Genomic DNA, 24,116 nt, shown 5'->3' on the forward strand with positions numbered 1-24,116 from the left:
AAGCAATGCAATTAGAACAATATGGACAATGCTATTTAACGAACTGGCTTGTAACGGACTAACATTAGATTTCAGAGTCGATGACAATGCAATGTATTGGACCGTAAATACACAACGTGAAGCAACCACATATTTAGCAATGGAGCACGTTCTGATTGGCCAGTAAGGGGCCAAGCCTCGACACACCCACAACTTGTTTATTCATCAAAACCTAGTCCTTTCTCGCTACTGCGCCCATAATTACTGTTGTGAAAATAGCAAAAATATTTCTGACACACCCCTGAACCGGTAACTCTACCTCCAGCGCTAAGATTTACCGTTGCGTTAGGTGTGTTGAAATAGAACCCATTATGTACATTTTGCCCCGATACCTCTACTTTTACTCTCTTCAATGGGAGTAAGCTCTCAGGGTGTTGCTGTACTCTGACGTGAACCCAAAGCCTCCACCACGTCTCCCATCCCAGGCCGGAATGACTTGATCCTGTACCTGATGGTCACCCCATTGCCAGCGTTGCTGCCCCAGACTGCTTTGAACTCACACCTACTCACTATCTGTGGCTGTCCTGCTCTGCTCTCCCACTCCTCTGTGGACAGACCCAGACACCACAGACATCTGCCAACATCACACTCACATTCCTCACTGACTGACATGCCTGGGAGGTAGACAGGAGCAGAGCCAAAAAGATACTTTCACACACATTACAGCAACCTTCACTGCTTCAGCCACGCCTACTTGTGGTTGTCTGTTTAGGTAGTTATTTTAACTGCAAATGATGTGTTCATCAGCAGGAAAACATTCAGTGTTTTATAGTGTGTTCCTTTGATTGCTTTTACTTTCAGATACAAAGTAGTTGTATTGTACACCATACAATACTCTGTAGATAATTGAAGAAAGGCACCATGTCTTGTCCATTGTGAGTGGTACCTCAACAGTAAAACCATAGTTTATTTTGTTTGTTTCATGATATTTCATCAAAGGTAATGAGCACAATAAAGAGCGTAATCATTTACAGTAACTGTTATTTTGTGACTGGACGAATGCGCTTACAATAAGTGATCCATTATTATTTTGTCCTCAACCATGCTACTACAGTGTCTGTAGGATAAAGGGGAAAATGTATCCTTTTCATTTTCAGACTTCAATACGACAGCTGACCACTCCCCCTGCCCAGCGCACAAACCCCACAAATTACAATAGCGTCACCTTTTCACATCTTTGACACAAAGTCCAGGGTTCAGAAAAGAAAATGTAGTCTCCCAAGCACCAAAACAAATGCCAGTGCGGACACAATGGAAACAGTTATTTCTCCCTGCTTTAGAAAGCCTCTTACACACAGCAGGTAGAAAAGCAGCAGTCTGCCTCTGTACAAACAGGAGCTCTGAGGGAAAAGAAAAGAGCCCTCCGCTCTGTTAAGGAAGTCAAGGCCCGAATAGATTCCCTTCTCCCACATGATACTCTTTCAAACCTTGTGTCTGGCAGAAAGCATTCGGTTCTCTCATTCAGCTCTACTCCACTTCCTGCTGCTCTGCTGCCCAGAGTCACAGCTATTCAACACAGCACAATATTACATGTGGCAGAGGGAGAAAGCAACTTTGTATTTTAACAGCTTCTATTGTTATTGGTGTTTGTTGTTTCGCTCATAACTTTAAGATATTTGTTTTCTTTTCTGACCTGGTCTCTTTCTCTCTATCCAGGATGAACGTGAAGCCAGGGAAATGGTGAAGAGGGAGCAGGATGAGGCCTACCAACTATCTTTAGAGGCTGACCGTAAAAAGGTTGGTCATCAACTCGAACACCTACAACACAATGACATGGATCCATTCTCATCAGATAGATGTTTGAGGGTTTTTGAAGATCCATTTTTGCATTATCCTCAAGTGAAATATTATACAGAACACAAGTATAAAGTATATACCCTTTTTTAATCATGTTATGATTGTGGCCAATGCTGGGTGTTGTAGATGGTTGTTATTGTGAATTTACCCAGTAAACCTGTTAAAAGCCACATTGATTTGCTTGATCACGGTTCGTAATGTTTTGACGTTGAATGGCTGGATGTATAAAAATGTATTTGTTTTTTCAGAGAGAAGCACAGGAGAGAGAGCAGGCAGAACAGCTTCGCCTGCAACAGATCCAGAAAGAAGCAGATGATGAGAAGGAGGTGAGAACATGAACCATATCTCATAATGTTTGTTAAGAGAAATAATGTCCCACTTAGATAATGTTGTAACACTGAAAACACATGGTTAGTTTGTTTTTTTAAACATTCATATTTGAATCCGTTCCTTGCTGCATATCAGACATTTCCATATCTTTTGTTGTTTGTGGAGTTTATACTAGCATGTGATCCCTGTGGTGGCGTCAGAGACACAGAGCAACATGTACTAAACTCCAGTGTGTACAGTAAGGCCTATCCCTGTTAAGCTTGTCATACAGAGATGTTATTGTCCTGTTCAAATGCCCTACAACACACAAGCTCATATTGAAACCAAGTGAACAAAAGCGGGAGCACAAAGCACGGTGGGACAAAGAAAAACAATTATGGCAGTGGGAATGCATTTGTGAATGCTGTAGTTATAGCTCCTTTTAGCCAGCTGATTGGCTATTTACTCAGCAGCAAACTCTACAGCCAGCAGGGATCAGGTGAACCAGCTATCTGAGATGATTTGTCACATTAGTTAAACAGCCCCGGACAAAAGCCCTGTCTGTCCAGTCTTAATTATATCACTGTAGTCCTCTAGCCCATTGCCATGGTTTCTTCTCCGCCAACACACTGCTTGTATGCAACAAGTGTAGATATTCAGCAACATGATACCCAACAATGAGCACGGTTCCATGCACACAATAATACGATTATGGTGGGGAGTCAGATTAATGCAGTAGTTTGTTTAAAACATTTACATGCTTTGAAAGAAGAAGGATTTCCATGATAATCCTGTTTATATGGACACATCTGAAATCAGGCAACTTGATGGGACTTTTGATTTAATGCAGAAAATTCGACCAAAGAAAATAAAAATTCTACCACAGTGACCATGTTATTTTTGCGAAGTACATTTTGATTCTTAGTTCAGACATGTAAAGTTTGAATGTGAACTATTTCTAAGATGCATACTATCAGTTTTTCAGAACTCACTAAACTCGTGCGTAAGAGGGAGGCTTGCGTTGCTGGTGCTGGCACACGTGCAGATCAAATGCACCGCTGGAACGCCGACTTAAGCAGGTCCTAATGATTTGAAAGATTGCTCAGGAAACCAGGTGTTTAAATCGGCGTATGCTTACATTTATTTTGACCTACGACGATTTTAAGATAAATAGAGTAAGGTGTTTACATGACTATTTCCATGCTCGGCCTACTGCCATAATCAGTTTAATATCGATTGATTAGTGTGCATGTAAACGTACTCAATGGCCCCTCTCTTGTTTACATGTAGTATGTACATGCAATATATACCTCAGACAGGCTTACCGGGGCTTTTTTTAAACAGATAAAACTGCAACCTATGGAACAACGCGGACTGGAAAGAGACGCATACGCACGCTAACACACACACTCGCGCATTGTAACGTTGTAATATAGTTGTATTGCGGTTTTATACATTTTGTATTGTAGAAATGTATTGGTGTAATAATGTGTTGTATATTTTTTTTTTTCTCTAATTGTCTTAATCTTGTTTGGATCCCAGGAAGAGTAGCTACTGCCTTGGCAGCAGCTAATGGGGATCCTTAATAAATGCAAAATGCAGGTACCTTATTGTGGCCCTAAAGGCTAAAACAGGGGCAAACATAGACATTTTATTTTTTGACTTGACCTGTGTGTGATTATATCAGGGGTATTTTCAGCCGGTCGACTGATGCGTTTCACGAATCTGGTTGTGTGTCTGCCTGGTCAAGTGTGAGGCAGGCAGGAGGGTGTGTTTAATGATCACAGTGGAGACTGAGAGACACTAGTGGAGTCACTAATGAAGCCTCAGGGACAAGAGGGGGGCAAACAACCTGGAGGAAGACGCACAACAACACACATACCACAACCATGATCACATACAACAGTGGTGAGGTAAAGGGAGGTCTCTGTCTGTGCCAAGATTGTGTATGACAGTCTTTTAACAGGTTGTACATCTTCATAGATTACATCTAGCTATACATCAGTATTACATACAGTGTGTACGTGCATCAGAACTTCATGAGTCATCACTCAAGAATAACTGGCACTGGAACGTCTGTTTCAACAAAGCTGGAGTTCAAAACACAGATCTAGTTCCAGATCGTTTCGCTCTATCGCCCGCTACTACTGTTGGTCGTCGGGTAGAAAGATGGGAGAGATTAAGTGGAGCCTGTCTGTCTGTATGGCGTGTGGAGGAAGGACAACAGCTGTCCCAACTGTTTGAGCTGTGTGCTGCTTACCCCTGGTTGTGCCAACGCCTCATTTCTCTGACATTGTGTGTGAGTAAACAAGGCAGCATGGCGTCCCACACCTGGAGCCCAGCCAAGCACCCAGCCAGCCACTCACTCCCTCCCTGGCCTACCCACAGACCAGGGCCCAGATTCACAAAACACTTCTTATGCAAAGACTTAAGAAGTTTCTTAAGAAAAAAAAAAAAAGAAGAAGTTCGTAAGTGCAATTCCTCAACAGTATCTTAAGATTGAATGATTTTCTTACAAACTTCTCAAATATCTTCGAACAAATCTTCTTAAGATGTTTGTTGCTAGGCAACCATTTTAGCTAGCTGTCTAGCTAGCAATGACAATCATGTTAGCATATTTCTTACTGAGATGTACTGTTCTTAAACATGTTATTGGGTTTAAAATAATCAATACTGAAACATTCGGATCAAGTTTGAGTGAATGTTCAATTGCTTTCATGAGCTTTTTCTCTCACTGCCTTGAGTTTAAGACGAGGGTTTAGCAATCTTGGAATGAAGATTTCCAAATAACTTTCTTAACTTTTTTTCTTAAGGAGAAACATAAGAAATAACCTTTTTTGAGGAATAGCAACTTTGCTTCTTAAATCTATAGTTAAGAGGGGGATAAAAGGAAGTTAAGAAGAAATTGCTTTTAACAAGGTTTTGTGAATCTGGGCCCAGAACCCTGCAGTCTGCAGCGCGTCTCTGGCTGTTTCTGCCCTGCACCACCCGCCACAATACCCCGCAGGCTGCAGGAAAACAAACACCACAGTAAACAAGGACAAGGGGAATGCATTCTGTGTCTTTGTGTGGAGAGGGAGGTGAATGGAAGAGGTAGGCAGTGTGAGAGAGGCAGAGGGGGGGGGGAGTGGTGATGTCATTATTTAACACATCCAGGAGCCCCATGGTGCTCCTGTCAGGTGCATGCACCCCCCCCCCCTCCTCCCTGCCCCCTCCTGTGGTGTTTTTTATTTTTTTTTGGAGCGGTGATGCTCCTGAGTGCTCTTTGTGTGGAGCGGACTCTGAGTGAGGCGTGTGCCGTGTGGCTTCAGACGCCACAGATCTGTGTGCTGCAGGGGGCCCTAGGGGCCCCTTTACCGGGCCCCTACCTGGGGGAGAGCCTCCGGCACGCGCCCACTCAATGCTTGGAGCTGCTAATGAACTACTGTTGTACACTTTTATGAAATATAATTGCATTATGGTTGGTAAATAAAGCTGCCGTGTGTTGTCACAGCATATGCTACCCACTGTCAAAACAGGAACAACAAGCTGGAGGGAAAGAGCCCGCGAAAGCCACAGGTCCTGCTCTGTGACACTGGAGACCTGATTAATTTCTCTGCTGTTGATGAGGCTAGCCTTTTTGTTCTGGGCCGTTATCTAATCTACCTCGACACGAGTCAGCGTTGTACTGTATGTCTTAATGGAGGAGAGGCAAAGACTAGCCTAAATGTTTTGGAAGAACAGGTCAGAGGATTTGATGCCTTATAAATTACTCTGAATCCATATGTTGTCTCGTAAATAGTAGTTTGAGTGCCCATTTCTACCACAATTTATTAAACAGTTACAAAATCTATCCATTATTTATATCTTCACATTTAAGTAGGTATATTGTAAGCAAATAAATCACACCTACAAATGATGTCATATTGTCCAACTGTGAATAATCACGGCCTTCCGTACCTAACTACCTAACTCTTTGTCCCTCCCCTTTGTCCAGGCCATCCGCCTCTCATTGGAGCACGCCCTGCCGCCAGAGCCTGCGGAGGAGGGAGGAGAGCCAATTAGCAAGCTGCGTATCCGAACCCCCAGTGGAGAGTTCCTGGTGCGGCGCTTCCTGGGCAGCACCAAGCTGCAGGTCCTCTTTGACTTTGTGGCCTCCAAGGGCTACCCCTGGGAGGACTTCAAACTGCTCACCACCTTCCCCCGCAGAAACGTGAGTACAGCCTTCAAACGCAGCAGTAAACACAGCTCACACACACACAAACGCAGCTCATGCACACACATCAATTTAGAGGCTCTATAACCAGATAGAACCATGGTCTATAATGACTAACATTTAACTATGTTTAGCTTTCTTTGCTCAGTGCCTGCAGCTCCCTAACTACAGGTGCTGAGCTGTCATCATCAACTCAGCAGAATGCTCAGTGGTCCTGATTGTAATGTAACATCTCTGCAGGAGAAATCCACAGTAATAATTGGCTCATCCCGGCAAGTGGCTCGAATTTGTTGCTCATCTCTATCCCCAGTGCCCAGAGAGTGTGACTGTTCAGATAGTTAGAGGATTGCTGTAGAATTAAAAGCCATGGTGGGCTAATGAGAAGTGTGTTTTTCATGCGTGTGCATGCGTCCACACGCAAGTGTGTTTTTGCTTCTATCCACAAGTGCATTTCTAATTTGGTGAATATTAATTAGGAGCCAGTGCACATGCACAAAAGAGCACTGGCTACTTAGGATACAATACAGTCAGCAGTATTCTCCTCAGCCGTGGTGTACGGCGCAGCACCGACCGGAGTTCTCCAAGTAATTAGAGCTGGTGCCCACGCTCTGCTCTGTGCTGTGGCAGGTAGCTAATGAGCACAGTTTTAACTACCTGCTTAATTGGAGTGGTGGAAACAAAATAGGATTTCCATTTGTGTGTGTGTGTGTGTGGGCCTGCCCAGACACCCTGCCATGCTGGTCTGTAGGGGACATGGGAGTACAAACACTTTTCTCTCCCTAACTCTCTCTCTCACTCACTCACTCACTCACTCACTCACTCACTCACTCACTCTCTCACACATTATACACATAAAACATGTACAGGCATACACTGAGTGTACAAAACATTAAGGGCACCTGCTCTTTCCATGACATAAACTGACCAGGTGAAAGCTTTGATCCCTTATTGATGTCATTTGTTAAATCCACTTCAATCAGTGTGGGTGAAGGGTAGGGGACAGGTTAAAGAAGGATTTTATACCTTGAGATAATTGAGACATGGATTGTGTGTGTGTGCTATTCAGAGGGTGAAAGGGTAAGACAAAATATTTAAGTGCCTTTGAACACAGGGTATGGTAGTTAGGTGCCAGACGCACCGGTTTGTGTCAAGAACTGCAATGCTACTGGGTTTTTCCTGCTCAACAGTTTCCCTTGTGTATCAAGAATGGTCCCCCAACCGAAGGACATCCAGCCAACTTGACACAACTGTGGGAATAATTGGAGTCAACATGGGCCAGTATCCCTGTGGAACACTTTCGACACCTTGTAGAGTCCATGCCCCAACGAATTGAGGCTGTTCTGAGAGCAAAAAGGAGTGCAACTCAATATTAGGAACGTGTTCCTAATGTTTAGAATATATATAAACACACACTACCGTTCAAAAGTCTTTGGTCACTTAGAAATGTCCTTGTTTTTGAAAGAAAAACCAACAGTGTTGTAAATGACTATTGAAGCTGGAAACGGGTGATTTTTTTTCAAATGGAATATCCACATAGGTGTACAGAGGCCCATTATCAACAACCATCACTCCTGTGTTCCAATGGCATATTGTGTTAGCTAATCCAAGTTTATCATTTTAAAAGGCTAATTGATCATTAGAAAACCCTTTTGCAATTATGTTAGCACAGCTGAAAACTGTTGTCCTGATTTAAAACTGGCCTTGTTTAGACTAGTTGCATATCTAGAGCATCAGCATTTGTGGGTTCGATTTACAGGCTCAAAATGGTCAGAAACAAAGAACTTTCTTCTAAAACTCGTCAGTCTATTCTTGTTCTGAGATATGAAGGCCCGATGGTAAATATGAAGGCCCGATCTGTGCCTCGACACAATCCTGTCTCGGAGCTCTACGGACAATTCCTTTGACCTCATGGCTTGGTTTTTGTTCTGACATGCGCTATCAACTGTGGAACCTTTTAATAGACAGGTGTCTGCCTTTCCAAGTCCACAGGTGGATTCCAATCAAGTTTTAGAAACTTCTCAAAGATAATCAATGGAAACAGGATGTACCTGAACTCAATTTCGAGTCTCATAGCAAAGGACCTGAATGCTTATGTAAATAAGCTATTTCTTTTTTTTCTTTTCTTTTTTTTATACATTTGCACACAAACTAAACTTTTCGCTTTGTCATTGTGGACTATTGTTTGTAGATTGAGGTGGAAAATAAACGATTTAATCCATTTTAGAATGAGGCTGTAAAATAACAGAATGTGGAAAAAGTCAAGGGGTCTGAATACTTTCCGAAGGCACTGTATATGCCTTATTCACAACTTAGGCACACTTTAAAATCCAAGGATTCACAGTTTTGTCTTCAGAATTAAAACCAAAGAGAAAGTAAACAAGAGTATTAGACAAAGATAAAAATGTGTCTTAATCTCCAGTGAAATTCCAGTAGATGTGAGGCAGAGGAAAAGAAAGTAGAGTTTATTCTGTGTCCCAAATGGTACCCTGTTCTCTATATCATGCACTACTTTTGACTAGAGCCCTATTGGCCCTGGTCAAAAGTAGGGCACTACATAGGAAATATGGTGTAATTTGGGAGACAGCCTAGCAGAATGTGCCAGTGTATGTTTGTGCATCGGAACACTGTTCCCAGTCCGTCTAATCTTCCAGCTCTCCTCTCTAATTAAAATGAGCCTCAATCTCCTCCAGACGCTCCCACTGTTGCTCTGCTCGGATTAGTGGATGTACCACTATTGCATTTGTAATGCACCACAAATGTTTAAACTTCATCTCTCCTTACTTCCCATGCATGACAAGAGAATTGCCAGCAATAAGAAATCAATTTAGTGCAAGATGATTAAACCGAAAGAAAGGATAATGCGTTGCTGACTTTATACTTTGGTTTCTTTGGCAGCTTGTTTGTTATTGGGGAAGTTTCATTTTTGGTCTTGGCTTCAACATTTCTCTTCACACTCACCAGCACCAGTATGTGGTCCAGATACTTAGGCTGGCTGCGTTTACACAGATAGCCCAATTCAGATTTTTTTTTTTTCACGAATTGGTCTGTTCACCAATCAGATCAGCTCTGAAAAAGATTTGATGTGAAAAGATCTGATGTGATCAAAAGACCAATTGGTGGAAAAAAGATCAGAATTGGGCTGCCTGTGCAAATGCAGCTGTACATTTTTCCAGTCGTGAGTTAACCTAGCTCAGTATACCCAACAGGTTTTAGACACCAAAACATTGTCTTCACGTTGTGATGCTGTACTTTAAGTTTTACCTTACCCTAATTGATGTTCCAGGTTTCTGAAAATAAAATAATGAACAGTGCCAATGTGTAGGATGATTTAGACAAAACTCTAGCTGAGGAAAAAATAAACCGTGCAATGAAATGATCCTCGTGTCCAACTGAAATGGACATCAAAGCTGCACCACTTGCTTCGTTTCAAGTCTGAAACAGTGAAGTGCACAGGAAGAAAAATGGCAGTTTATTGATATAGTCCCAAAATTCATGCTCTTAACCCAAAACTCTTTCCACAATATCCTCTCCCACCTATATGACTGTGGGGTATAGCTCCAAAGCTCCATGTAGGATATAGCTCTGATTCCAGTAGCTCTCTGACTGACTTATCACACCTCTGCCTCACTGTGCTGTACATTCATACTGTACTCAGTCTCACGCTTTCTGAACTGTGTTTGTGTTGGCTCTGCTCTATGCTGCATATAGCGCTTGTGAGAGCAGAGTGCTTCCTCTTCAAGAGAAGTTAAAAGCTCAAGGCCTGTTCCCCTAGGTAACGGTAGTCCCCCCTTTCACCCACCGGTCCTCCCTCCCTCCATCCCTCCCTCTTCCAGGCCGCACGGCGGCCCTCTTTGAAGTGGGCTGTTCACGCCCTGGCTCTACGTGTTGCCATCGTTCCTGGAAGCACATAATGGTCTCCCACTGCTTTTGTAATTGGCCGAATAAACACTTGACAACACAACTTTAAAACAGACAAGCTATTTGGTTTTAATTGACATAGAACCCAAATGGCTTAATTAAAAATGCGTTATTTCAGCTGCATGTTTAATTATGTTGGAAACGGACATCTTGAGACGGGTGTTTTTATCTTTTCACTCAAGTTATCAAATGTGTTTCATTCATACTAATGAAGTGATTTGCAATATTTATTTTAACTTCAAGTGTTAATTATGTTCAGTGTTATGATTTCCTCATGTTTAACTTAAGACAATAACATGGAGTTAATAAATTATTTTCTGAGATGTAAGAGCAGATTGTCTCTAACGCATATAAATATGCCAAAATGTTCCTACTAGTCCTTCACTAGAGATTGGAAGTTGAGATCCAACATGATCTCAAATAAAATCTAGAAATGTAATCCCTCAAACATATACTTGCAGCGGGAGGCTGGAAGCTCTGTTCGATGGTAGAAATTAAATGAGTCTTGTGCGTTATTTTCTTTATACAACCCACATATTGATGTTCACACTGAAACCTCTGTAGTCGTTGTGTACATGAGTGATGCTTATTTCGTTTTTTAACCATAGACCTAAATAAATATTTTCGTTTTAGTTGACATTTTCAGTGGGATTAGACTATTTTGACAGTAGTTTTAAAAAAAAAATGGAACCTTTTTATTTTAGCAGGGAAATACCTTTTGAGACCGAGGCCTCTTTCAAGAGAGCCTTGCATGTATACGTCATACAAATGTACAACATTTACAGTAGTAGTGGATCTATCAAGCAAGTTGGCATCTCGCTCTGCTCAGTATTTGTTTGGCCACTGTGTGAGGCCTGTCAGGATGAGTGCATGTGATAGGGTTAAAGGATTATCCACTGTCAACATCATCAAGCACTGGAGAACACACTACTGCTCCGGATTTAACCGGAATCTTGAAAACGCTTTTAAAATGACCCTTCACAAACCTGTGCTGGACTTTCATGTTGATATGTGGCATACACCTAGTTGGTTTATCTACTATGCTAACATCTGCTAATGCTTGTGCAATGCCTTTATCATAGAGCTGTAGTGCAATGCCTTTATCATAGAGCTGTAGTGCAATGCCTTTATCATAGAGCTGTAGTGCAATGCCTTTATCATAGAGCTGTAGTGCAATGCCTTTATCATAGAGCTGTAGTGCAATGCCTTTATCATAGAGCTGTAGTGCAATGCCTTTATCATAGAGCTGTAGTGCAATGCCTTTATCATAGAGCTGTAGTGCAATGCCTTTATCATAGAGCTGTAGTGCAATGCCTTTATCATAGAGCTGTAGTGCAATGCCTTTATCATAGAGCTGTAGTGCAATGCCTTTATCATAGAGCTGTAGTGCATTGCCTTTATCATAGAGCTGTAGTGCATTGCCTTTATCATAGAGCTGTAGTGCATTGCCTTTATCATAGAGCTGTAGTGCATTGCCTTTATCATAGAGCTGTAGTGCATTGCCTTTATCATTGAGCTGTAGTGCATTGCCTTTATCATAGAGCTGTAGTGCATTGCCTTTATCATAGAGCTGTAGTGCATTGCCTTTATCATAGAGCTGTAGTGCATTGCCTTTATCATAGAGCTTGAGAAGGTTTTGTTAGCCGTGTCATGAATAATGTTGGAATGGATATGTTTGTGTGTCATGCGCTGCCGTGTGTCAGTCAGGGGAGAAGAGAATTCATCGAGTCTAGGCCCGAGCCAGACAGTGAAAATATGGAGCTGGTATCGCGATGCAGAGTGGAAAACAACAGCTTTGTTTGTTGACGGATGCCTCAATGCTTGTGGTCTGTTAATTGGATAACAATGTAAACAATCAGCAATAGCGCTTGTCTCCTGTGTCAGTGTGGCATCTTGTTTCTCTACTTTCTTTTTAGAGTCAGATGCTCTCCCCTCCCCCCAACACACACACACACACACACACACACACACACACACACACAGCCGCACCTGATCCTCCCTAAACCCTCATTTACTCATACCTGATGCTGTGGTGTCATAACACGCCTGTCAGGTTCATTTGCATAGCTGGCATTTGTGAAATACTGAGCAAAAGGTGGGGAGAAAGGCGTTCACCCGTTGGGGTGTAAGCTGTTAGCAGCACGCCATCTTGCTTTGCCCTCGCTGCGGTGTGTTGTGTAGGTTGCCGTGGCACCCCCTCCCTGTGCTGCCTTACACCCTCAGGTCATACTGGGGAGCGGAGCGCCCAGATGACAGAAGAAATTAGTATGAGGAGGTGAAGACAAAGAGCCTCCATTGGTGTGACATTTCCCTGTTCATCTGGGAATAGCAGTGTTTGCTGATGAATTCTTGCTCTTCTTTGAACTCCTGGCATCATAGCTTTGAAATGATGTACTTTATCTAGCTCTATTGAAGGTTAGGTTTTGGATGTCTCAATGATCATTGGAAATATGACTCATTAGGAAAGATGACTCGTTGAGGGGACAATGGGTTTGTTTATTACCATATCTGTGTGGTAGAAAAGAGGAGCATGAGATGTTATATCAGGGAGTTGGATCAGCCTGTTGGCAGCAAAAGTCACAATGCATCCTAGTTCAATGGAGAACCGGTCAAGACCATTTCCAACTACATGGATTTCAACCCCAGCCAGAGCGGTGATTGAGAGACACATCTGTCAGGATAGTTACACAGCCAACTCTGACTCCACGGTGAGAGGAGAGGTGGGTGTTTTGACTTGGTTTCAGCGCTCATGTTTCACAGCCATTACATTACCTAGCTGTGTTTCTCCACCTAATCTGTCTTCGTGAGGATGGGCTAATCAGTGCGAGGTGAACTCTGACCTTACTGCGCTGGTTGTCTGAGGCCTGCTAGTTAATTACCACCCCAGTGATCATAATAGGAGGTCTAACCACAGGCAGCAGATAAGCCCTGGCCTGGCCCCCACGTCACAGTAGACAGAGGACCCAGGTGTGGGGACGAGGACGACAGGGGCCTATGTAACGGGAGACCCCCAGTGATTAACCCTCATAAGCTAGGAGGCAGGGTCGCCTCATGTTAAACAACATAACCATGTTGACACACGGGTAACCTAACGAAATGAGCTGTATTATGGGTGGCAATGCGTCATTACGGTCTTGCTCTGCTGGTGCGCTCAACTTGGATTTGAATTATTTTTAACGCTAATTGATACACTGTGTGTCACTAATATTACCGTCTACCTTACGTCTTTGTGTTTGTTCATTCGCTCAGTAGGGAAGGTGGTTCGTTTTATGGTCGTAACACATCGTTCAATGCAGGGCCGTGGAGAAACCACAGCAGTTTAGTTTGGATGGAAGCCTTAGAAAAACAGAAATGATCAATCCCTCTGGGATATGTAATGCTGGCCACTGCAACAGAAATGATCAGATTGTTGCCTCAGTCCCAGCTTGTCTACATGATGGAAGAGACTTAGTTCACGCAGCGTACATCTCTTTGCATGGCGTACATTGGGGCATTGACTTTTGTGTACATATCCCAAGGTACACAGAAAGAAGTGTTCAAGGACATAAATGCTAAGAATTGGAAGTAGTTGATCATTTTTACTTTTTTTATCAGCACATTGCAACTGAATACTTTTCATGTAAACGAGGGATTCTTAAACTGTTTCAGCTTGAGACCCAAATTAGAAATATACTGTCCTCCGGTGACCATCTTCCAACGACACAATTTAAGAAATAGTGTGTTTTAATATAGATGTATTCTCTTAACTCGTAACCCACTTCGCCCATGGCCACTGGGTCCTCGCCCATGGCCACTGGGTCCTCGCCCATGGCCACTGGGTCCTCGCCCATGGCCACTGGGTCCTGGCCCATGGCCACTGGGTCCTGGCCCATAGTTTAAAGGAATATTTTGGGGGTTTGGTAGAGGCCCTTTATCTACTTCCCCAGAGTCAGAAACTTGTGGATACCATTTTTATGTCTCTGTGTCTAGTATGAAGGAAGTTAGAGGTAGTTTCACGAGCCAATGCTAATTAGCGTTAGTGCAATAACAGGAAGTCTATGGGTATCTGCTAGCATGCTAGTATCCCTTCAAGAAACCCTGATAACACATGCAGTGAAAGGTCACTTTCAACTGAAGCTAGAACAAAGACTTGTAATGACTATGTCATGTAACCTCTATGAATGTGAACTAGTCTCATGGTTCTCGATTTGTTCTCTCTCTTCTGCAGATCACCCAGCTAGACCCAGCCTCGTCTTTACTGGAGGCCAAGCTTTTCCCTCAGGAGACCCTGTTCCTCGAAGCTAAAGAGTAGGACTGACTGGCCTGGCTGTGGTGGTGGGACTGGCTGGAAGAGTAGTGAAGAGCTCTAGCATGGTCCCAGTGGGTCTACAGAGACCGACCACCCTCTCACACAGATGTGAACTCTTAAACACACAATACACAACATACAGTACACTACACAGACACAGACACACCCACGTAAGCTTCTCTGCTCTCGGCCTGTGCATCATACATGAATGCCTAGTGTACACGTATGCACAGAGAAGCAACCACAAGCATACAGCCGAACTCTTTCGCCCCTCACTTAATTGCAGTGTCATGGTTTTCTCTGCCCACACTCTTACAGAATAATCAAGGATATTAAAAATAAACTTTTGAGTAGAAGAACAGCATCACGGACAAGGACTTCCCACTACAGTACGGCTGCTATTTTAGACGTGTTGTTTCAATAAAGTAAACAAAAAAAGCAAAGAGACATTTCCTGGAGAACGCTGGACTATCTCATCTCCACCTGCATTTGGCTTGTACCCTCTTTTCTCCCTCCACCCCCATGCACCTCCATGCACCCAGCCAGTGACGGACCCCCCTGCCCCCATCCAACCCAACCCTCACAAGCAGCCAGAGAGGCTCAATGTTCCTGATCTGCTCTGCTCCGACCAGCCTGGTTTTCATTTCAAAAGGCTCCACAACCAACTGTTCCTCCTTTATTTTTCTTGATCCTTTTTAAGTTTGATGCTGTATTAGTTTTAGTTTGATATACATTATATAAAATATATATGAACATGCATCGGTCTGAGCCAGCACTCTCTTGAAATGCACACAGACACACACGTCGGTTGACATTTTATATTATTATTGTGGCCTTAATTATGTTTTTTATCTTCTAATTTAAGTTATATCTTAATACAGATTTGACAGGGAACATTTTGACGAGCTGGATAGGCTATTCATTTTGTACATTTCACTTGGCACATTATTTATAGTATTACATTTATTTTACGCTTTTATTTTTACCATTGGGCACGTTCCTATGCTTAGACGTTGCTGACACATGACAGGTCTAACAATGCCTGGATAGATATTTTAAGTGTCAGCTAACCACATGTTGTAGCAATTTGTCAGTCGACGACGACGTGGCATGCAACCGTTGGTTGTTGCGTCGCCTCACCTTAGCTGTGGAACGCGCCCATTATGATTTCAGGGTTTCTGTCATTGAGGCATCAGCAAACTTTCTATTCCATATTAAAGCTGTTATATTTATGCCATTTGTCTATTTGGCTAGTAGGCTATGGGCTGTCCCTGTCTGAAAGATATGAGTTTTTGTGTTTGACTGAACTGTGTACGTCTGCATGCTGTACTCAATTAGCGAACATGGTGAGCTTCCTGTGTAAAAACCAGGCACAGGATAAGACTACATTATCATTGCCACTAAAATGGTAAATACTAGTTTGCTTTTCCTGAGAAAAGTTATTTGCCTCATTGTCTTGTTTTACAGCAGTATTTTCCAGACATCTGGTATTATCTGCCACAAAGGCTAATTTTCTCAGTTCAGCAATGAGCTTATAGGCTTATCTCTCCATCTGCAATGGAGTTCTTTTTGACAGTAAAAGCCAAAGTTTAAGCCGGCACAGTGGGCCCAACAGTAGAGCCTTCATTTTTCTCTGAACTTTTATCAAAAGATGCAGGTTTCAGGAATCAGGATTAGTACTCTCAATGCATGCCTCTAATGAAATGACCAGAATAGATTTGGTGTTATTTCTGGCATTCTTATTTCTCATTTGGGTGGAGGGTCAGTCATTAAGGTGGAACAGGACCTCATGCAGTGGGTTTCAGAACAGGAGAATGTGCATTGGGTCATTGGCAAATATGAAAATCTTAATCTTCTTGGCATATTGTGTGCATCTGACCCTTGGAGGGAAAATTATCTCCATCCTGAAGGCAAATTCAGCCCTTTGCAACATTCCCACTGCTTTCTTGGTTCTCACGCAAGGAATTTGAATGTTTAATGTGTTCATTCAGTCAGACTTCCCCAGGCTGCTGTGTGTGCCTGGTGAGACAGAGCTGAGCATGCGTCAGTTGGTCCCCTTCACAACCTGATCTGACACACCCTGTCAGTAACCTACTGCTCAAAAGAGACACACACAATTCTAGCCCTCATTTGAAATATCCAGGTTTATACATAGATACAGGCGTAGGATCTTAATTTGATCCCCCTGTTGCAGGAGTACTTTAAATTGTGTTGTGTATTTTAGGTTTAGGCTTCTGAAGTTTGTAAATTACACTTTAAAATTTGAGTCTTGATTTTCCCTTATGAAAAATGTATCAACTTCTACAAAAATGTTATTCAATTATAATCCACGTAATTCACATTTTCTGTTGCTGCAGGATGATTTTCCTGCTGTAGCAAACTGGCTCAAATTAAGATTCTACATATGTAAACGGATTCAAGTGATTTAGCTAGTCATTACTATTTCCAATGTTTGAGAAACGGATGGTAAGTACTAGGAGTGACAAGTTCACTTCACAGCGGAGACTGAACAGGGTCTGCCATTTACAGGATGTGGTTGCAGATTTCTAAGGTTATTAATCACTCTGGTACATTATCCAGTCAATTTGTTCTCTTGATTTGTGACATTTTGGTGACTGTTCCTGATACCCTGGCAAAACTAATAACTGACACAGTTAAAATTCCTTCATGTATTCCCAATTTAAGGTCCCACAACTCTTGACTTGTTGAAAAAGGTTAAATGTAGATTTTTTTAATTGAACGAGTTTGCTGCCTGTCAGAAGTGGGCACGTCCAGTTTACAGAGTTACTTATTTTAACCCAGAGTGCCATCATGGTTGTAAAAGTATGGGATCCTCAAGGTAGAGGAGGTAGAGGAGAGTTCACTGGACGGTAAGGATTTCATTGAACATGAGCTGGGTTCACATAAGCAAGAGACGAGTGCATAATTCTTGTCAGGCCTTCTTCCCCAGGGAACTATGTGGATTGTGCAACTCCTCTGATGTGTGATATTACAGTTTCAATCATTGAATGGTTCACTAATGCACTTGGGCATCTCTTTTGTACAGCTGCAACTAATGATGATGATGATGCAGTTGGAAATGCTTATTGGATATAATTTTTCTCTCAACTTGATCAAACTTGTCACCTGATTTCTTTGTTTACTACTAGAATTGCAATATGTTCTGTTAAAGATTTTTATTTCAGAGGATTGATTGGTTAATGTATTGATGTGTACATGGTTAATCAAAACCACTTCACTAAATTATTCGTCTGTAAAGGTCTAAGTTTTTACGTGCCATTATAGCCCCCAAGACATCTGTTCTCAAGCATCATTTTGCAGTAAACTGTGAGGGACAACCTTTAAGACACACTGATTGAGACATCCAAAGACGCTGGCTGTCACTCAGTCTCATCTTTAAGTAAAGCCACCGCTGTTAAATCTCCCATTTTGAGAATGTGGCTGTGTGACAATGGACTTATTCTCTGGCTTCCTGTGGCACAGATTCACTGGTGGCAACATCAGGTGGTGACTTTATTATTCCCTAACAAAAGGGAAGCGTTCAATAATGTTTAACCAGTCTTCCAGGGTCAAGAATGTTGGCCCCTAGTGAGGGAACAGAATTCCTGATGCAAGTGATCTCTCCTTTGAAGTAAGATGTGATCCCACAGCATCCAGCATTTTAAATCCACTCACCCAGCGATGGAGGGATCCCAGACTAAACTAACCTGGAGGGTCACTCAACGTTTACTTTCTCAGAGATGTTGGCACTCAATGAGCGCCAAAGAAACAATCTATGCAGCTTAAACTGTTGGGCACAAAAGGGGGCTCATTTCTCTCTGGGTTTCTTGTTCAATAAGAGAGTGTGTGTGTGTGTGTGTGTGTGTGTGTGTGTGTGTGTGTGTGTGTGTGTGTGATGGAAAGTGAGTAAGGGAGATGGAGGTGTCAAAAACGCAGCATAGCATCAGAAGATGTATGATTATTACGGTTTAACAGCCTTATGATGATCCTGTCATTATTGTCTAATACCCCACCCCTAATGCCAAAGTTATATTCATTTTTAAAGTCAATTTAGCTTTTGGCTCATGCAAGTATAAAGGTGGTGATATTCAAACTTATGGAACTGCTAATAGTTGTGAAAAATCAACAACAAAAAAAATATATACTATAAGTAAAGTAGCTACGTAGAACACAAATCAGTGACCTACATATTTATTTTATATGCGGTGAAAGCCTATACACCTACATGTATACTATATATTGGACCATTAAACACTCAAAGATATGATTAAAGCAAGAGCCCCTAGCAATAAAACTCAACTCGGTTTTTCTACTGAAATTAAGAGAACTTATATCATAAAAAAAATGATCAGTTATGTTTTATTCATTCTCGCATTATTGTTGGGCTGCCTTTTATTTACTTCAAATTGAATTAAGTTATTTTATTTACCTCTTGGGGACACCATTAAGCGCCTGTAGGCCTATAGGCTATGAAAATAAAATGAATGAAAGCGTTTTTATAAAGTGTTGTCCTTTTAGGTAAATTAAACAGGGAATAAGAACTATTTTGGATAACACATTCTATTTCGAATGCAATCACAAACATAGGCACAACTACAATTTCCTACGTTTAACATAAAATTATTATTATTATTTTACATATATTGTTTTCATGTAGCCTAGTTTGGACTGTAGGCCTTCATCAATATGTTCCGTTTTTAGGACGTTTTTATTTTTATAGAATATAATAATTACAGCCTCCGTCTCCGTAAACCACAGGGTACACATAAATGATTCCATGTCCTATACTAAGACTGAGTGGTAGATTTTGCGATTATAATGTTTTTAGTTATTTTTATCCATCACTGAAACCATGAGGATAGTGAAAGGTGTTATGCAGAGCGGGATTTTAATATAGCCTATTTCTGACTGCATGAATAACCAACCATGCTGCATTTTAAAATAAACTATATAGGCGCATACAACAGGAGACAATATGTTTTTGTTTCCCTCATGTAAATTGGCATCATGAGAAACGTGTGGTCTAATAAAGCCTTTCAGCTTATTACAAGAGCTGAAATTCTGACAATTGTGAATTCTTGTCAATAATTTCAGCTCTTGTAATATACGATAAGGCAATAATAATGATCAAAGTCCACTCACCATTATGCCTATAGGTGATGTTCGCATTTTTGTAATTGTAGTAAATTGGTAATAGATTAAACTCAAATGAACGCTTAATTGACTTGTTATGATGTTATTATGGGTCATAAAGTCATAACATCCGGCTAAACGTTAGGTTTGATTTAAAGGGTACAATTCAACAGGCTATAATTGCAACGACATGGAACATTAATTTATTTAACGATTCCCACATCCATTTATATGCTATTTTTTTGTTAAACGCGAAAGAAAAAAACTTAAACCTGTGGCATTTGGATTATCATGCCCTCGAATAAAGCATTAAACAGGGCTAAAGGGGTTTGAATGGGAGCAGTGGCGTGCGAAGTAAAGCAGAGTAATTATTGCTTCATAATTGTGTTCTTTTTCTTTTTGAACAAGGTCTTGAGGACAGCCACACTTGGAACCGACGCGGTTGTGACATTTAGGAGGCCAGTCTTTGTACTGAACATTTCAAGTTTAAAAAACAAGGCCAATTGAAGCGGCAGAGCTCAAAGCCCAGACCATTGTAGCAGAACACATTGAGTTTTGATTGGGGACAATGGTGTTTCTCAAATTTCGAGCAAAAACCCATACTCCATCTGTGATCTCAATGAACGACCATTCATAGGCTACCTTCTTTTCTGTGCCATTCGTTTGCAAAGGAGGCAGATGTGGAAGGATAGAGGCTGTATTTTAATTGGCTGTGCGTACCTAACACACACACACACATTTAGGCTACTCTAAAACTGTGTTAAACATTTTACAATTGAACGTGTGGAATGGCTGTATATTAATAGCTTGATTACTTTTATTGACATTCTTATATGCACACTGTTGTCATTATTGTAGCCTACTACGTACGTATGAAACATATCAAATTAATCTCCTGAATAATTGTAGCCCACTCTATTTAAAATGAGTCATGACAAGCACTGCCAACCTGCCTTGAGGGCAGAAGAAACGGCCGGGCTTTGGAGAAAGGTACGTGCGTGTGTGCGTGATGCATGCACTGAGAGGTGGGAAAAGGTTTGGCAAAGAGACCTTAAAAATTCATATGCGATGTCGGGGTTTAGAAATGCGTGTTGTTCCATCAGTCAAGAGTGGGAGAGAAGGACTCTCAGGCTCAAGTGTTTGTTGAGGAACTGCGACCTTCCACTTATTCTCAGAGAAATACAGCAATGTCAGTGTCATCCATTGAGCCTATAGGTCTCATTGTTTTCAAGAGTAGTCCGTGAGTTATGGGTAAACTAGGCTATCCTCATCTTCCAAGTTTTGGATATCAGAATCGACCTAATCATTTTTTACTGGGGTAGCCTGTAAGGTTCGATATAGCCAAACTATTTCAGGGCCTATACATTTGTGGGCAATATAGCTTTACCTTACAATAATAAAGATAACGTTTTTTTTCTGGAGTTATTTCAAGGTTGTGATCTACAATGTCTTCAAGGAAATGCAACCATTCGCTTGAACTCCATCATCATCGCCAGAGCCTCATGTGAACTAGAGGTTAACAACGTAATGAGCACTTGGTGAGTAGATGAAGCGTGTAAATACGCACTGGTTTTCCCAAACCCTGTGCCTCTTACACCTTGTATAACTGCTACTCTAACCTCTGTCTCTGTTAATAGACTATGCGATTTCATCGGGAGACCCCGGGAGGCAATCCGTGTCCAGCCGTGCTCAGGCAGGGCAGCAGCAACGAAAGAGGTCGCTCAAATACCTCACCAGGGTGCTGCGGCAGCAGAAACATGCTGCTACATATGTTGGGTCAAGCACTCCCTTTGTGACTGCCTAAAATGGTGTAAAAACCCAGTCATCTGTAGCCTTTCTTAAAGAAATGAAAGCCTCTCATGGGTTTTTGAAGCATAGGCCTAATGAACTGTTCAAAGAATGTTGAATTTCTTAAGTGCCCACAGTCACGTTTTAATTGCGCTGGGGTATTTAATTGGAAACCATGAGAGAACACCGATAAAAAATGTTTCATGGTAGGCCTATCCATGCATGAATTATATATTTTTTATTTCCAACTTATTTATATTTCAGACCGAAAGAATTGTCCCTGTTTTGTAGGCTAGTAGCCTAACTGCACGCCTAATTATTGTTAGATTAATGCCTCCAAAAAGGTCATTTGTTGTGCCTGCGTTTTTTAGCATGTTGAGCTTTATCCTCAATCTATTCATCAACAAACTTTTTTCAACATTGACCATCGGTGACATCAACTCCATCTCAAAGTTTATATATTAGGCTACGCCACCCCGTGATTTATTGTAATGAAGTTATCATGCGTGTGAGATTGCTGCCGAGATAATTAGTTTGAATGTCAAAAAATATATAGTTTAATGTCGTCTCTATTCGGTAATTAAAGGTGCAGATGACAGCGGCGGGGGAGACAGATGGCATTTGCTTACTGTGGTTCATAGGTAAACAATGAGAAGAGCGGCAGGTCCGCGTGCTGCGGAGCGGAGTGCAACATGCAGCCCCAGTAGAGGCGACCAGAAAAGCCCTAACCTAAATGTGGTAAAGGTGCTCAGGGTTACAGAAGTACAGATTATGATGTTTTGATTTGTTGTTGTGTTTTGCAGCCCTATTCAGTCAATATAAAGCCATATTAGTTAAAATACATTGAATTCAGTGTCCCATGTAGGCAGGTGAAATGTTTAGCCGGTCTGTATTTGTAAATTATGAGGATTATTGCTAAATGTTCCTAGAGAGAGGGCATGCAATGTTTGGTTTTCTGTAGTCCATCAATATTACTGTGAAATTACCGAATTTGGTGCCAATAAAACATAACACTCAACATTGCATGATCAACAAAGCCTAGTTCAGAAGAAAACATGATTGCCTAGCATAGTCCAACATTTCACGTTCTTGGTAGGCCTATTTACATTTGTTTATCAGTCTTGTGCCATTGAACATAGTTATTGGAGTCCACTAAATAAAGTTACTGAATTGATGCACTCGAATGAACATTTCATATAAGCCCTTTAAATATGTACATTATTGAATCGATCCTTATCGTTAGATATAGCCTATTCCTCCTTATTTCAATAAATAGTTTGTACAAAATTAAAATGGCGTTCTGTGGCTGATGAGAATTGCGAAGTTCCATCCAATGTATCAACCATACCTACATCATTTAAAAATGTGATTGTAGGCATTGGTCAACGAGAGCATGGATCCACAGGCACCATCAGGATCCCAAGTTCAGCCTGGAGTGACATCAGACGGCTGCAACATCATCCCCGGGTATCCATGCCTGGCCAGCAACCTCCAACAAGTTAGTAGGCTATATCACCTGCAAACTGGTCGTCCAAAAGTAGCCTGCAAATTAGAAATCTTGATATCTTGTGAGAAAAATGTAAACAGTTCAATGCACACTAATAAAAGTTGAATAATGAGTTCATACAGGCTAAGTTGGAATTCATTAGTCATATTGAATTATTGCAACTTTTTGGAGTAAAGGCTCAGAAAATGTGTAATAATAGTAAACATTATAATCATAATAATCGTAATAAAGTTACAGCATTATCATTATCACTTAATTTGTGTAAACAATGATTTATTGATTATCGCATTGTCAGTGTCGTTTTAAATGATTCAATCTAAAAATAGTAATATAATATGAATGAAACAATGAAAACACTTTTGTTATCAACATCTATGACTAATAGCAAATAGAAATCAGCTTGATTACAGGAAAATATAGGGTAGGCATATGCACAAATTTAAAACATGCGGTCTTCAAATTTCGAGCTCGTTGTAAAGGATTTGTTTAGCCTATGAACTCAGAAAGGGTTACTCGTTTCCCCCCCATTTGATTTATGTATGTTGAAGGTATTTGGTAGCTATGTGCTTGAATTTAAATATTGTAAAAACAAAAAATAGAATTATTATTATTATAAATAATATTCATAATAATAATAAAAATAAAAACTTTCAAATGAAACGAAAAAAATGTTGGTTCATTGTTTGCTGAGGACATAAAGAATATTTACTGCTTTGGGATATACTTTTAGACAACATGGTCTTCTATAGGCCTAGATAATGTTTTCCTAAATATAACCACACTGAAACGTTTTAGTTGTATTTTTTTGTACATAATAAAATAAGTAGCGTATGGATGTGGCTAAGGGTCCGGCTTGCCTCAACTGAATCGCATAATGCATGTCCATGAGTAGCAATAAAATAGTGTTATAATCTGGATTAGGCCTATCATTGTACAATGAAAACACTTACTACGTTACTATTGTAAAACAAATACGTTACTATTGTTATTATAAAAAGTTGGGTTTATAATAAGGCAACCTCATTTTATTATTTTTATTTATATGATAAAGACGTTATTTTCCAACTCCATGCACAACATTCTACCAGCAATTGCATAGCATAGGCTAGTCTATTTGAATCAATATGTAAATGTCACTTACC

At 41.1% G+C, this 24,116-nt stretch overlaps 1 protein-coding gene across 2 annotated transcripts in view; it reads left to right on the forward strand.

Moving 5' to 3' along the window:
• The window catches only part of LOC106584329 (FAS-associated factor 1), an 88,284-nt gene extending 72,506 nt beyond the window's left edge, over positions 1-15,778 (forward strand). For both annotated transcript variants that reach the window (XM_014169485.2, XM_014169487.2), the window contains exons 16-19: positions 1,696-1,776; positions 2,085-2,162; positions 6,122-6,337; positions 14,466-15,778. In XM_014169485.2, coding sequence (XP_014024960.2) covers positions 1,696-1,776; positions 2,085-2,162; positions 6,122-6,337; positions 14,466-14,549 — 459 coding nt within the window. In that variant the 3' untranslated portion in view covers positions 14,550-15,778. The remainder of the gene's footprint in view (positions 1-1,695; positions 1,777-2,084; positions 2,163-6,121; positions 6,338-14,465) is intronic.
• Positions 15,779-24,116: the final 8,338 nt, after the last annotated feature.

The sequence above is a fragment of the Salmo salar genome, chromosome ssa23 (assembly GCF_905237065.1).
Source record: "Salmo salar chromosome ssa23, Ssal_v3.1, whole genome shotgun sequence".
NCBI classification, from domain to species: domain Eukaryota; kingdom Metazoa; phylum Chordata; class Actinopteri; order Salmoniformes; family Salmonidae; genus Salmo; species Salmo salar.